Source organism: Xenopus laevis, chromosome 2S (assembly GCF_017654675.1).
Source record: "Xenopus laevis strain J_2021 chromosome 2S, Xenopus_laevis_v10.1, whole genome shotgun sequence".
Lineage (NCBI taxonomy): Eukaryota > Metazoa > Chordata > Amphibia > Anura > Pipidae > Xenopus > Xenopus laevis.
Genome location: NC_054374.1, coordinates 107,647,534 through 107,661,833, shown reverse-complemented (window position 1 = coordinate 107,661,833; position 14,300 = coordinate 107,647,534). Strand labels below are relative to the sequence as shown.

The 14,300-nt window shown below is 36.7% G+C and overlaps 1 protein-coding gene across 11 annotated transcripts in view; it reads left to right on the top strand.

Moving 5' to 3' along the window:
• arhgef7.S (Rho guanine nucleotide exchange factor 7 S homeolog) overlaps positions 1–14,300 on the top strand; it is a 95,031-nt gene that overhangs the window by 73,169 nt on the left and 7,562 nt on the right. For 7 of the 11 annotated variants that reach the window (XM_041583125.1, XM_041583128.1, XM_041583126.1 and 4 more), the window contains 2 exons: positions 3,162–3,251; positions 7,275–7,451. In XM_041583125.1, coding sequence (XP_041439059.1) covers positions 3,162–3,251; positions 7,275–7,451 — 267 coding nt within the window. The other 4 variants (XM_041583130.1, XM_041583134.1, XM_018248275.2 and 1 more) reach the window with 2 other exon arrangements.

The following is a 14,300-nucleotide window of genomic DNA, read 5'->3' as shown; positions in this document are numbered from 1 at the left end:
GATTTGGAAAGCCCAAGTGTCTCGAACGTGCCAATATCAAATATGTATAGTTTTATGAAGATCCAAGCAGTAAATTACTCAATTTCAAAGCACTACAGTAGAATATGGTGTACTTTGGATTACCAAGTATCTGCCATTTAGAGACCCCATAATGAAGTTAGCGTATACATCTTGTCGTGAAAGTCACTTCAGCTACTAAATAAAAATCAATTTACTGTATTTTTGGATAAAAACACAAAAAAATTTACCCCCAAAACCATATATTTTTGGAAAGTACACATGTAGGCGAATCCAAAAATGGGTAACCATGTCTTTCTACTCCAAACAAAGTTGCAATACTTTCCCAAAATTTTCCATTCTGATGAAATAGCTGAAAATCACCTCAAAGCTTCCACTTTCTAGTATCTTATTTCACACATAGCCTTAGGTACCAAGAGAAAAAATCGTAAATAGGAGCGCCAGAGGTCTACGGAATAGTTCAAAGACTATTGGGCATAGGATTTCCAAACTATGTTGCGTTTAGAGACCTCCAAATACAAACAGTACATATAGATTTTCACGGCTGGCACTTTGGCTGCAATATAATAATGTACCATAAGACCCCTACAAGTACTGAAACCCTAGAAAACAATATATTTTTGAAAAGTACACATTCTGATGAATTAAAATGGGTAAATGCATCTTTCTACTGCAAACTACCAAGCTCAAAGCTGTGCTGAACATAGGCAGTTTTTATGAAATTTCGGAAAACCGTCACAAATCTTCCATTTTACCCCATTATATGCCTCATGTTACGTAATGTATCTGCATAAAACATCCCAAATATGAATGGCAGGGGTCTGCTGAACAGTTTGATGTCCAATATGCATAGATTTACCAAATGATGTGGCATACAGAGACCAAATGAAAATAGTGCATATGAATTTTCACAACTGACACTGCAATATGAGCACCCAGTATGTGTATTATGTGTCATATGACCCCCTAACAGTATGGAGACCCTACAAAACCATATCTTTTCAGAAAGTACACATTCTGATGAATCTAAAATGGGTAAATACATCTTTCTGCTGCAAACTGCAAAGCTATGCTTACCGTATAAGCTTGCATTTTGTCCCATTATTTGGCCCACATTGCATAACGTATCAGCATAGTTTAATGCCCAAAATACATAGATGTACCTCACAGAAACCCATAAATGGATATACAGCAGCAAAACAAAGTAACAAAGCAACAAAGCAGTGCGAATTGCAATAAAATCACTAAAATCCAATAAAACCACAAAAATCAATGGGTTTTTTCACCTGGTGTAATCAACTGTCAGAATCACAGTTTGAATATTTTAGCTTGGCCAAATTAGTTTTATGGACAGAAACAAGCGAACAACATCTACACAGAGCTGCAAATGCAATAAAATGGCTGAAAATGCCAGAAAATGGCAAATAATTAGGGATGCAAAAAAAAAGACAATGCAATTTAAAAAAAAAAAAAGGCACAAAATTGTGTAAATTTGCATGTGTGTGTCTACACTTGGCAAATTGCAGGGTTATATCCGCGTGTGTCGACACTTGATAAATTGAGGGTTATACGGGCGTGTCTGAGTGCTGTAAATGTGTGTGACCCCCTGACCCTCCCACAAATTGTATGTGTGTAAGTGTGTTTTAGTGTAATATGTGTGTATTTGTGTGTGACAGATTGTAGAATCTACAATCTGTGGCATTTAAAGGGTTAGACATCAGCGGGATTATGTAATCATATGCCCAGATGCAATAACAGGTAGCATTTACTGGTGCAAAACAAACATCTGATTAGTCGCAATGGGTTACCACACCTGGGAAAACGTAGTGCTTTTCATTACATATAGGGGTAACTGAATAATTTCCCTGTCTTTGCCATGAGTGATGGCTTTTCAACCCTTTCCTTTATGGTTAGCTGATTAACATTAAGAGATATTTACTAAAACGACTTTTTTTCACCAAACTCCCAAACCTGCAATCCCATCAATTTACAGATAAAAATTCTCAAAAAAATCTGTTCAAGGAAAGTCGTGACAAAATAAAGCGCCAATTCAGATCTTGCGAATTGTTACCCTGAAAACTATAACTTATCGCATTGTTGAACCAAAACCAGTGCAAAAAGCCCGAAACTATTGAGAATCCTTAAAGGGGAAGGAAACCTCGTCGGCGCTAACCCCCCTCCCTCCTCCCCCCTGGCCTACCCCTCCCGCTGGGCAAATGCCCCTAACTTGTTACTTACCCTTCTGCGCAGGTCCAGTCCAGGGAGTTCACAGGCGACATCTTCTTCCACGCGATCTTCTTCCTCCTTTGACCGGCGTTTTGGCGCATGCGCAGTAGGATCGTTTCGCCGGTACGGATCTACTGCGCATGCGCCAAAAGTCACGCGCATGCGCAGTAGATCGTACCGGCGAAACGATCCTACTGCGCATGCGCCGGTCAAAGGAGGAAGAAGATCGCGTGGAAGAAGATGTCGCCTGTGAACTCCCTGGACTGGACCTGCGCAGAAGGGTAAGTAACAAGTTAGGGGCATTTGCCCAGCGGGAGGGGTAGGCCAGGGGGGAGGAGGGGGGGCAATACACGGGAGGGGGGGAGGGGGTTAGCGCCGACGAGGTTTCCTTCCCCTTTAAGGTAAAAAAACATGTTCCAGTTGTTAAAGGGACCATCTAACATTGACTTCTACATGATTTTGACTGAAGTTTTAGCTGATTTTCAGATTTTAATTAATTAATTAATTAATTAAATAAATAAGCAGTTTCAGAGTATAATAAATCTCGAAAAATTCAAGTTTTTTCCCTCTAAAAATTCAAGCCTTTTCCTCTAAAAAAGCAAGCCTTTTCCCTTTAAAAAAAAAAAAAAAGCGACCATAAAAAAATTGAGGCTTAATAAGCCCCCAAATTTCTGATGTTTTCCAAAGAAACCTATAAAGTCTTAGGCAGTCTGGGAACCTTTAAAACTTCCTGTAAAACTTCATCCATGCTGAGGCATCCGGATGACTTTCTTTCAGCTTGTTTATGTAGTACACTTTCCACTTCTGCACTGGATCAATTTGTCGTAGCTTGTTAATCATATCATAACAGTGTACCATAATATGACTTGCTTCAGCTGAGCCCTGCGTACTAACTCATAATTCTTGCTGTCTAACAGGTACAGCTGCACTAGAAGAAGATGCTCAGATTCTCAAGGTTATAGAGGCCTATTGTACGAGTGCCAAAACACGCCAAACATTAAATTCCAGTGAGTGTTTATTTGTATTATATATTTTCATGTCAGTGAAACAAAACATTTATGCAAATCATTTTTATGTCACAAATCTGCGCAAGCAATGGGGTAAGACTTTACTACATCGCTATATACTTACAGAACAGAGTTGCATCACAATGGATGGCTGCTTTCCAAATCTATGTAGCATAAATATGAATTATTCAGTTATTAGATTTTCATGGCTAAGGGAGATTTATATGCAACTTCTATGTTAATAGGCACCATACCATTCAGTTTTAGCAGCTGCTGTCAGTCCCACAAAGTGCTTCCCTTGGTTGATACCGATAAGCAGAAGCTTCTAAATGCTGTTCGGTTACGTCAGTCTGGATATTGGTTATCCATTTAGTCATAAAATAAATTTTGCTGCATTACATGGATGCTACAGCTCCAAGTATTCTAAAATATCTTTCAATGGAATTGTGTTTTTCTGTAGAAATAGGTGGGATTTGTGTGCAGGAGGGAGAAGCAGATGCATTTTCACTACACCTCAAATGCCCCCTAAATGAGAAATGTGATGGCAGACACAAAGTAGCACAAGAGTGAGGCAGTTTTATTTGCTAGAGAAAACAGCAGGGCAGTTTTTGGAGGAAATGAACCATTGGCTTGGGGAAGAGTGAGAACCACTGAAAATTACTCCTAAGATTGAAGAAAATAATGAATTTGTACAGCTAATTGTTCAGCTAAATGAAAAACTATTATCTTATTTATATGTGTTGTTTATCTGCTGTCTTTAATAGGAGATGTTGACGTTTTTTTAACAACACTTTGCTTCCAGTGATTCTATATAATTGAAGAATGTGTTTTGCCACATTGTAAACAGACATTAGTTTAGCCATTTCATCACAACAAGGGCTACTCTAAAGAAAATTATGGAGAATGCTTCTGCTGAGAGAAGCAATAAAGGCTCATGCACATATACTGTAAGTGCAGAGATGGAGTTTATCAGCCAGTATAACAACTACTTTTGCATGTAGCACGTGATTACCTGGTCCTTCAAAAGGCAGCAAACCCCATGCTACTTGCAATGTCTTACAAATAGATATCTACTAAAGAGCACACAAAGCAGCATGTTTTCACTATAGTGTTTTATATACATGTTTCAGCTGAACCAGCCTTCTTCAGGTACATAGGAGGAGATGGTGAGGGAATAACAAAGGCCAAGTTCAAATGACATTAGTAGTAAGGAAAACAACATATTTAGTTTCCATTTGAATGACTATAGTGGCATCAGGACAAATAATGTATCTAGTGTGTATGTAATGTATTTAATGCTAAATCTATCTAGAGCTTTGTTTGCCAGGTTTGGATTTATTGTCCATAAAACCAAAGCACCAAAATAGGGAAGTGCCATTTACCATTCTGTTCTATTTAAACAACATTTTAAACTGATTTGCGGTTTTTATGTAACATTTAAAGGAGACAAATAGAATATGTCTGTGTTTCAAATGAGGGGTGGGCATGTCCTAACGGACCCTGCCAGAAGCACAGTAGGATGGGGATAGCCCATCACAGCCCTGTAGTCACACAAGCAAAGACAGACATCAGTTCCTTATCAGGTCAGCCTAGCTGCTGATTTCTATCATACAGTGCAGTTTGCTGAGTGCTGCCTACTCCCCTGCACAACCAGAGAATTCAGTGGGGAGGGCTAGTTAGGTTTTGGGGGAATCTTTCAATAAATCATCCCCAAACAAACATTTTTTTAAGCACAGTACTTCTATATTTAGAGGAGTATATTGTACTGGCATATTTTTGTTTTTACACAATGTGTATCCTTTAAAGTGGACCCGTCACCCAGACATAAAAATCTGTATAATAAAAGTCCTTCTTAAATTAAATATGAAATCCAATTTCTTTTTTTTATTAAAGCATTCATAGCTGTTGTAAACTCATTTAAAAATATCCGCTGTCAATCAAGTATTGTCTGCCCCTCCTCTATGCCTAGGCATAGAGGCGGGGCAAGCAATTACTTTCACTTTCCATTCAGAACTTCCTAGATGTCACCGCTCTCCCTACATTCCCCCAGCTCTCTTAACGATTTAATTGTGTAACCAGTGCATGGGGATGGACATTGGGTCCCTGTCCCTTGGTGCACAAACAAGATTCTGAGATGATACAATGCTTGCCTTAATAACAGTATCCACAAAATGGCTCCTTCCTGGTTGCTATAATTATGAGTTCCCAGACTGATGGAAACAATATTCAAATAATTTATACAGTGTAATTAAAGTTCATTTTGCTTGAATAACATGATAAAATAGGATTTGGATAATTTTGTTTGGGTGACGGGTCCCCTTTAAAGTACTTTGTAGCTGTTGCTACATAAATCCATTCTGATGGTAATATAATCCTTTTTGGGTTTTTTAAATGTTTCAGCAGCCTTAAGGCAGGATGTCCACATTGTGGAAAAGTTCTGGGTAATAAATCCGATACCTGTATTTCTATGTCTTGTATGCTTTACTCTGTTTATACATTTTATCGCACGGTAGACTGGTTGTATTTTTTTACAGCGTTAAAATACAGCAGGTAAGAAAAGACCAAGAAGAGAGCAGTCTGACAGCTTGCACAGTCTTGTGAACTGTTAGTAAGGTTGTAATGAACAGCACTCCCTTTCTGCTGCTGCTTCTGCTGGCCTGCTTATCTACCATCCTAAGTGTGCTCCTCCCATGTGCTTTTCTGCTGCCGAATAGTTGAAGTATCAAGCAGAGTTAAGTGGCTTTTGCAGTCTTCCTACATGATTGTTCTTCAGGCTTTTCCCAAATGCTTTTTGCTCCATGGTGTAGCCTTTATGCTCTGCACAATTTATTTATTTATTTTTGTGCCAAAACTAGTTTTTCAGAATTTTCAGAATTTGTGTTAAATCTACACCAAATAAGTTGCAGAATGCTCTGTAAATGTTGAGCAGTTGTTAAATGTGAAATATTTTGTGTAATCCAACTAAAATTTCATAATTTCATCACTATGATAAACTAATAGATTAACATATATTGTCTAGAGTGATTTCTTTGGAACAGAGGAATCTGGTGGCTGTTGAACTAAATTCCCTTCATTCTAACCACCTTCAACAAACCTTTGATAAATGCAAGATTCAAAGCCTTCTCTATTTGCTATAATGGAACTTCAGATTCCCTTTCTTGTAGAACTCTAGAAACAGAACGTGTGTCCTCTGTGTGTAGTCAGCCTGTTTCCCTTGACACACTAACATGTTGTGTGAGCATTGAAAATGTTTACTTAATATCTCTCCCCAGTGTGGAGTGGAGAACTCCGCAGACACAATAAGTCTACCTGAAAATGTAGGTTAGTTAGTTAGTTAGTTAGTTATTCCTTATTTCCATTCATCTATATTCTGACAGGATTAAACTAGTTTACTAAATTTATTTTTTTCAGTAGCAAACTTCTACAATTAATGCAGTGGCGCAATCAGTTGTGCACATTTACTGGTATTGACTGGTCAGCATGCCCAGTAACCTAAAGAATGTTGTGCATATGGCATCGCACACTCACAAGCACCTGAAAGACTTACACGTAATTCTGGTCCAGTATAAGGAAAACCTTTTCAAAGAATACATTAATATAATGCTCAGAGATTGGCTAGTGGCCAGTCAAAGATTAATGTAGCCCCCTTAAAACACACAGACACATGCAGAGCCACCCCCCTCCAAAGCTAATCAAGGGCTAATCTCCACAATGCATCTTGGAACAGTTTTGGAACTGTTTATTGAAGCAAAATTCACAAAATGCATTGACTGGTTCTATTTTTTTCCCTGGCTGCAGTTTTATGTCATGAACTTTTTAACTTATAAAAACTACGAAGCTCTGGTGTTCTTTTTAACAATATTTTCTTTTTTCCCTCTCTCCCCATCACCCTTTTTGCTTTTTGTTTTGTTTCATGTTACATTTTTGGTTGTGGCTACTCCTATCCTGTTTCCTCCTCCTTTGTTCCTCCATCCATCTCTGCCTCTCCACCATTGCTATTTCATTTCACCCATACATCCTTAGCATGGCAAGGCACTGACCTGATGCATAATCACGTCTTGGCTGATGATGACCAATCAAGTCTAGACTCCTTGGGTCGTCGCAGTAGCCTTTCTCGCTTGGAGCCTTCAGACCTCTCGGAAGACTCTGACTATGACAGTATATGGACAGCCCATAGTTACAGAATGGGGTCTACTTCTCGTAAGAGCTGTTGCTCATATATCTCTCACCAGAACTAATGCACTTCTATACTTTTTTTCTTAACAAAATGCTTGTTATACCACAACCTACTTTTTCTTAGATGTTTACTCGTGTTTCTTGTCTCTTTAATGTGATTGTTTTGACAAATGAGGTAGTCTCTGGTACTTCCTAAAATGCAAAGTGAGGAACCTCTTCAAAGTCAAATACAGTCTATATTAATATTATCAATCCACAAAGGTAACAAAAAAACATATGTATTGATAATATACCTCACAATGCTTGTAGTAGATTTATAGCTAAGTTCATGTGAAGGGGACTGGGGGTTTATTTATTTTTACTAGGGGCAGATTAATAGCCTGTCTTTAATTTGAAGGAATAATTTTGTGCATTTTTGTATTTTGAATAACTGACACCATAACAATATGTGAGGAATTTTGTGAAGATATAGTTTTGTATAGAGGTAACTCATACATACTGTAAGTTACTGGGGAATCCATCTTATGCTCTGCATATGTGTTTGGCAGTGGTAAGGCAATGTGGAAAATGTAACACAGGCTTTCAAAATGACTACTTTATTTGCAAACTCACCACTTTTAAACAGGGATCGGAAATGAGGAATGAAACTGCAGATTCCCAGCTCCTGCTGCTGCCACCTCCCTACCCCATTGTTTTATGTTGTGTCCTTTTTTTGTATATGAATACAAGATTTTCAGTATGTGTATTCTGAAAACATCTTACTCCAAAGTATTTTAATATTATTATACTGCAGTAAGATATGCAGCCCGCTATTCTAATTAGGCCTTATGCACTCTATGGTATTATACAATCTCATCACATGACAGTTGCAATAAGGGATCAGAACTTTTTTGGGCTTTAAAGCACTTTCTTTTTAGGAAAATGTTCTCATCTGAACCAATTATCATATTGTATTATCTACCCAATTTTATATTGGGCATACACTTGAACTTCTCAATATCAAAATCTTTTTTAGAAATTTGGAATGTTATAAAACCTTGACTAGGCAATAACAGTAATTTTATTCCACATCATTAAATCTTACATTAAAATTTCCAGTAAGGTTTCATAAGGTTGGGTTCAGAAACCAAAAAATTCCATATGCATGTAAATATGTGGAAAACATTTAGAGACACAAACCACCTTTTCAAATAGAACATCACAAATTATTTTAATCTTCTTCTGATTTTTTTTTAATTTCAGTATTATGAGTTTATTTTTTAAAAGTGTATTTAATAAGTTCCTCCTTTCATGTTTCTAAACTGTCCAATTTGGTATATCTGTTGACACATTTTCAGCACTATCATTAAAATGTCATCAATATATCTATTGTAAACATTTTCAATTATAACTGCTATGATATTAACGAAGCTTAGGGAGCATCCTTATTATGGACTGGAGCTCTTGCCTATACTATTGAGAATATTTCAACGAATTTATTAAATATATAACTTGTCTTGTTAGATATATGAAGGGAGGAAAAGAACAAAAAGGCAATTGGAAAAATAAATTTGTTTTGTATTGTTTGAAAAGAGTATGTTTTGTAAAGGAAAACTGAAAATGTGTTTTCTGATGTTAGAAATTATATAAATAGCTGATAATAAAACACAATTGTAATTGTCAGTGCTCCCCCCCTCCCATAATTGATATACTCATTGTAATCATTCCTTACCTATTTCGTTCAGATGCTTACATGCTGTCCTTGACCCGTTGCTGCCACTGTATCCTAGTGTTGTTCAGAGATTCTGAAACTGTTTTCGTCACCACAAATCTCTAGTAAAGCAAAGGATTGGTCATACACTTTGCATGCCATAGGCTATAAAATCATGTTCATGCATTCATGCGATGACTTTAGTTTGTCTGTAGTGCTGTAGTCAATTATGTCCAATTTGCTTTTTAACTACTACATATGTAACTAATAAAATCTCAAGGTACAACGTGCAAAAATATTACACACAAAGGGGAATATTTATCAAACAGTGAAATAAGGGCTTGTTAGAGTTCAGTAGAATTAAATTTCACTGCTCAATTTATTTCATTTGTTAAATATGTCTCTAAACATTTCTAATTCCACTCTTTCATAAATATGTCCCAAAACACCACTTCATTTGCCAACAGTGCACCTTGCACCTGGCCATAATTAGAAATACTGGCAAGCAAAGATTTGTATATCACAGTGAATGGCATGCAAATGGTTGCAACTTGGAGTTCCACATGCAGATCCATATTTTCTTCCTAGCATGCCATTCCAAAGGCACTAGGCAAATCTGAGCCCTGTACCTGAATACCATATACCATAAGTGGTAAGTACAGAGCTCCTTTGGGTTGCCAAAAGCTGTGCTCTTATGCCAGATACACAACTGGTACAAGAGTATAGCAGCCCAGACAAGGCACTATTGCTGCATGTATTAATGTTGCACCCCTTTGTATTATTAAAAAAAACCCTCTACAGTTAATTTCTCTGTTTTCATCTATCCACATCAGGTAAATAAATGAGTTATGCTTTTGTTTAAAAAAAAACAAAAAAAAAAACATTTTTAAAAACCCATAGTTGGATGAATGGCTAAACATTAAGGGGTATATTTATCAAAGAGTGAAGTTAATAGTGAAGTTCCGCCACTAGAGTGAAATGCCGCCACTCCCCATTCATTTGTATGTGTTTTTTTAAAGGCGTATTCATCAAAGGGTGAACTTTCACCCATTGATAAATACGCCTTTCAAAATCCCATAGAAATGAATTGAGAGCTGCAGAATTTCACTCTAGTGACGGAACTTTACTCTTTGATAAATTTACCCCTAAAAAGGAGAGATCAGTCTGAAAGATGAAAAGATAGCACCAGCATCTGGAATTTAAGGCACCCAGGGGTTGTTTCGGGGTTTTACACCCAGCACAACCATTTCCAGCGCCGGAGTGGATGTAGGGGGGGGGGGCCCACGTTGCTAGTACGAGTGAAACTAGCAGGGCTGAAATTTAAAAATCTGAATTTTGGCTCCTTAATTTACCAGGAGTGGCTTTTTTGCCACCCCTTTTAACTAGAGGGCTGCTGCTGTCTGAGGTGAGTTTTTCAACTGGGCTTATGGCAGCAGTGCTCCTGGAGGCAACAAATTTATTAATAGTCACTTTTTATACAGTATTTACTTAATCTGGGTTATACTGTACCCCCAAACCTAGTATTTTACAAACCTAGTCTTTTTCAATTCATGTCTATATGTATCGGCTATAATTAACCTTCCCATATAGTGCCATTTACACTCAGGACTACCCATTGAATATTTGTCCATTTGCCCCGTTTCTTGCAGCATCATGCTGCCTTTTGTATGGATTATTTTCCGTTGTTTTCTTTTGATGGGCCTGTATTTCAATGGCATGTGTGACATTCTTAATTTTGCCTTTAGCTGATCCTGGAAAGCTAGTTGCACACATGCAAATAGCTCTAAGCTACCAGTGCATTTTAAGAAATGTCTAAATCACATGTGAGAGTGGGGCCTATCTGAAAGTATGAATAATATACTGATACACTTTTAGTGAAGCCCATACTATATTTTATGTATCATTTGTTATTCAGAAATATCTGTAAACTATGATATTTCAAATATTTATTTTCTCATATTGTACATAACTAGGAGATCTCATGCTTAAGTTCTATGGTCGATGCCACACTTTTACTTTTTGAAAACAACCATATATATTGCCCAGTGCTTTATTTTCGTATTGCCTGCATGGCATTATCACATCCTCTGCTGGACTACACCATTCATGTATGCTATAAGTTAAAAATATGCAGTTTGGCAGCAGTTGGAGCACTGAAGGTCTCCTATGACTAACTAATAATACATACTTTATTCCTTTGCATGCGTCATTATGGTTTTGTCCAGTTATAAAAAAAAAATGTCAGAGGTAGAAGGCCAAGTCTATATCAATAGGCACTTACCCGTTCTATTAAAGTAGGAATGTCAAAGCTGTAGCCTTACTGTTGTTGAGCTGCAACTCCCAATGTGTTGTCTTGGTTCTCCTATAATAATGTACATGTTATAAGAGGCGGACCAGTGGGAAATACTAATTCTGTATTTGTGTTCCCAAATATTGTCTGCCTCCTATGGACAACATATGATGGGCAGTTTAGACTCTCCAGTAATAATACTAAAGCTTTTTGCAGATTCCCCAATAACTGAGAGTTGTCCTGGGGTTGTGTCATACAGTGCAGAATCACTGACATGTTTAATTTTTCTTTACTAAGGTGCTTTTATATATTAATATAACATGCTCTTATAAAAGTTTCGCTGCCTTTCTAAGGTTGTCTGCTGCATCCCGGATTATTTTGTCATTCTCTGGGAGTTGTACCTCCAAGACAGCTTTAAGGATATCATTTGACATCCCTGTTATCAAAATTTCTAACCTGCCAAGTGCATTTGGGGGTCTTTTTATTTTTTTATTTTTTTTTATTTGATTAACTCTCAGCTTTTGATATTATTTATGACAACTTTTTACTTCAGAAACCTCCAATCTCTCTAGAAGATGTTAACATGTTTGTAAAGTATTGTGAACTACTACAAAGTATTACAAAAGCAATTTTATTAGTACTTTAACTGCAGTATTACACCAATGTTTCTATTTTTGTGGGACTTAAAATTTATGTTTATGCAATTCTGTATCATATATACATATTATATATAAATATACATATATTCATGTAAATAGCTCCTTTTGGAGCCAAGTTAGAGGGTAGACTGTATCCTCTAGATCCCTCTCCACCCACACAAAATGGTTTGTTACACAGTATTTCCAGTACAGTATCATTATGTTCATCTGTTAGAACATTTTGCTAGTCCCAACCAAACCTAATTCACAGCTCTATGACTAAGCGATACAAGGGGTGGCCCGTTGCCTTTGTTAAGACTTCAAAGAATTAAACAGATGTATATCTGAATGTTGTGTTGTTCAATATACATATGCTCTGTGGTTCCTTATTACACTTGAGTATCTGTCTTTATTTAAAAAAAAAGAAAAGAAAAAAAAAACAAGTTTATGTTATGTACAGTTCAAATAAATTTTGCCTTTGCTAGCTTGTGCCTTCATCTGTGAATTATTCTTTATTCTGTGCTGGTGGAGGAGTTGCATTGAACAATGCATAATTGACTTTGCCTATTTCAGATATAGTCCATGAAACTGGCAGAATCTCACTTTGTCAGACTAAAACGATACTCCCAGAAACAGTCTGACATTTTTCAATTTGAAAATTCCTAGCATCTGTGTTGAAAATCTATACTTTAATTCTACAGTGAATACTCTGCTCACAGTCTAACCAAGGCCCTTTGGAATGTACTATTTTTTTTTATTTTTTTTTTTAGTTTCTACAAGGTGGTCCATGATGCTTCAACTTTTTTTATTGTTCCCTTCACAGTCGCAGTGCAGCTCTAACACTGTAGTTATTGGGTAGTAAGCTAATTCTGCCAGATGCTGTTCTCTGCTTGTAGAGGTACAGCGGCTTTATCAGCGATCAGAATATTATTCAGCAGCACATTACATTTTCTAACTTCTCCATGCACACAATATACACTATTGCTGGGGAAAAAAATAATTGCATGTTCCAGGACAGACACTGGATGCATTGCTTTTGTGCCCTTGTGGCAAACAGCCAGAAAATGAACAGCTTTGAGATCACTTGTATGAATTTAGCCTCTCAATGGGGAGCAATTTCCTCATTCACACTCAGGGGCAGCTATTTCAGTTGTGAGATTTTTCAGTTTGTCACCAGGGTAAAAGTTTTTATTTTTCCAATTCTGTATTATATACATATACGCATGTAAATGTATTAATGGTGATGAACTTGAGACTCCAAAGGCATCTATAGTGAAAAACATATGCCATTTCAATATATATTAAACAGTTTGAGTGGTTTTAAAATTGTGGCTGTAATTTCAACTGAAAGCAGTATTTTTTGTGTCTCTCTTCACTGCTGGTTCTCATTTTTGAAATACTTTAGCAGAGGTCATCTCTCTTCCGGGCACAAATCTGTAACTCACAATGCCTTGCCTACATCTTTTAATTGGCTGTGCTATATTGTTTCAATAGTCATGTACCAGTGAAAAAATAGTAAGACAGAAGGGTTTTTATTCAGTAGCCTATGTATTCACAAATAAGATTTAAACTTTTCTAATTTACTTAGAATTACATTGGGCAACATTCTATTTTTGGTTTTCAATTCTTTAAGTTCACGGGGTTCTATTTGCCTTGCACGTTTGCAATTCTGTTGAAAACTGACAACTAATAACTGTAACTGTTAGACCCAAAGGATAAAAGTTATGGGTACATATATTGTCATGTCATTATATTATCACTGATGACAAAAAGAAAAAATGGTTAAAAAGCACCAGTATAAATTTGCCCTAGAGTATATCTATCACAATATGAAAATAACTCCCCATTTTTCTCCAGAGGGAAATTTCACAGCTGTCTGTTTTATATAAAATTTTAAGAAGCATGGTTAATAAATGGTGAACGCTCATTTCACCCCTTGGTATATAATATAAAATATGACAGTTTATTGCATTTATTCAAAGACTTTTAAAAAAAAAATTGTGCTATATGTAGGGATCTTTTAAGAAGAAAAACTCATTTACATTTCTAGAAGAATTTTTGAGCCTGAGGCAAACGGTTATATCCTTGCACATGTTATTCTTTTTTATGTTCTGACAAACTAAACTTTTGAAGTCACAGCTGATGACATAGCAGCATTTATCTTAAAGACAAGTTCAAACAGAAGAACATCCACCAGCAGACTGGTAGGACCTAAGTTAGGATGCTTGCAGCAGGTGGGATGAGGGTACAGGTTC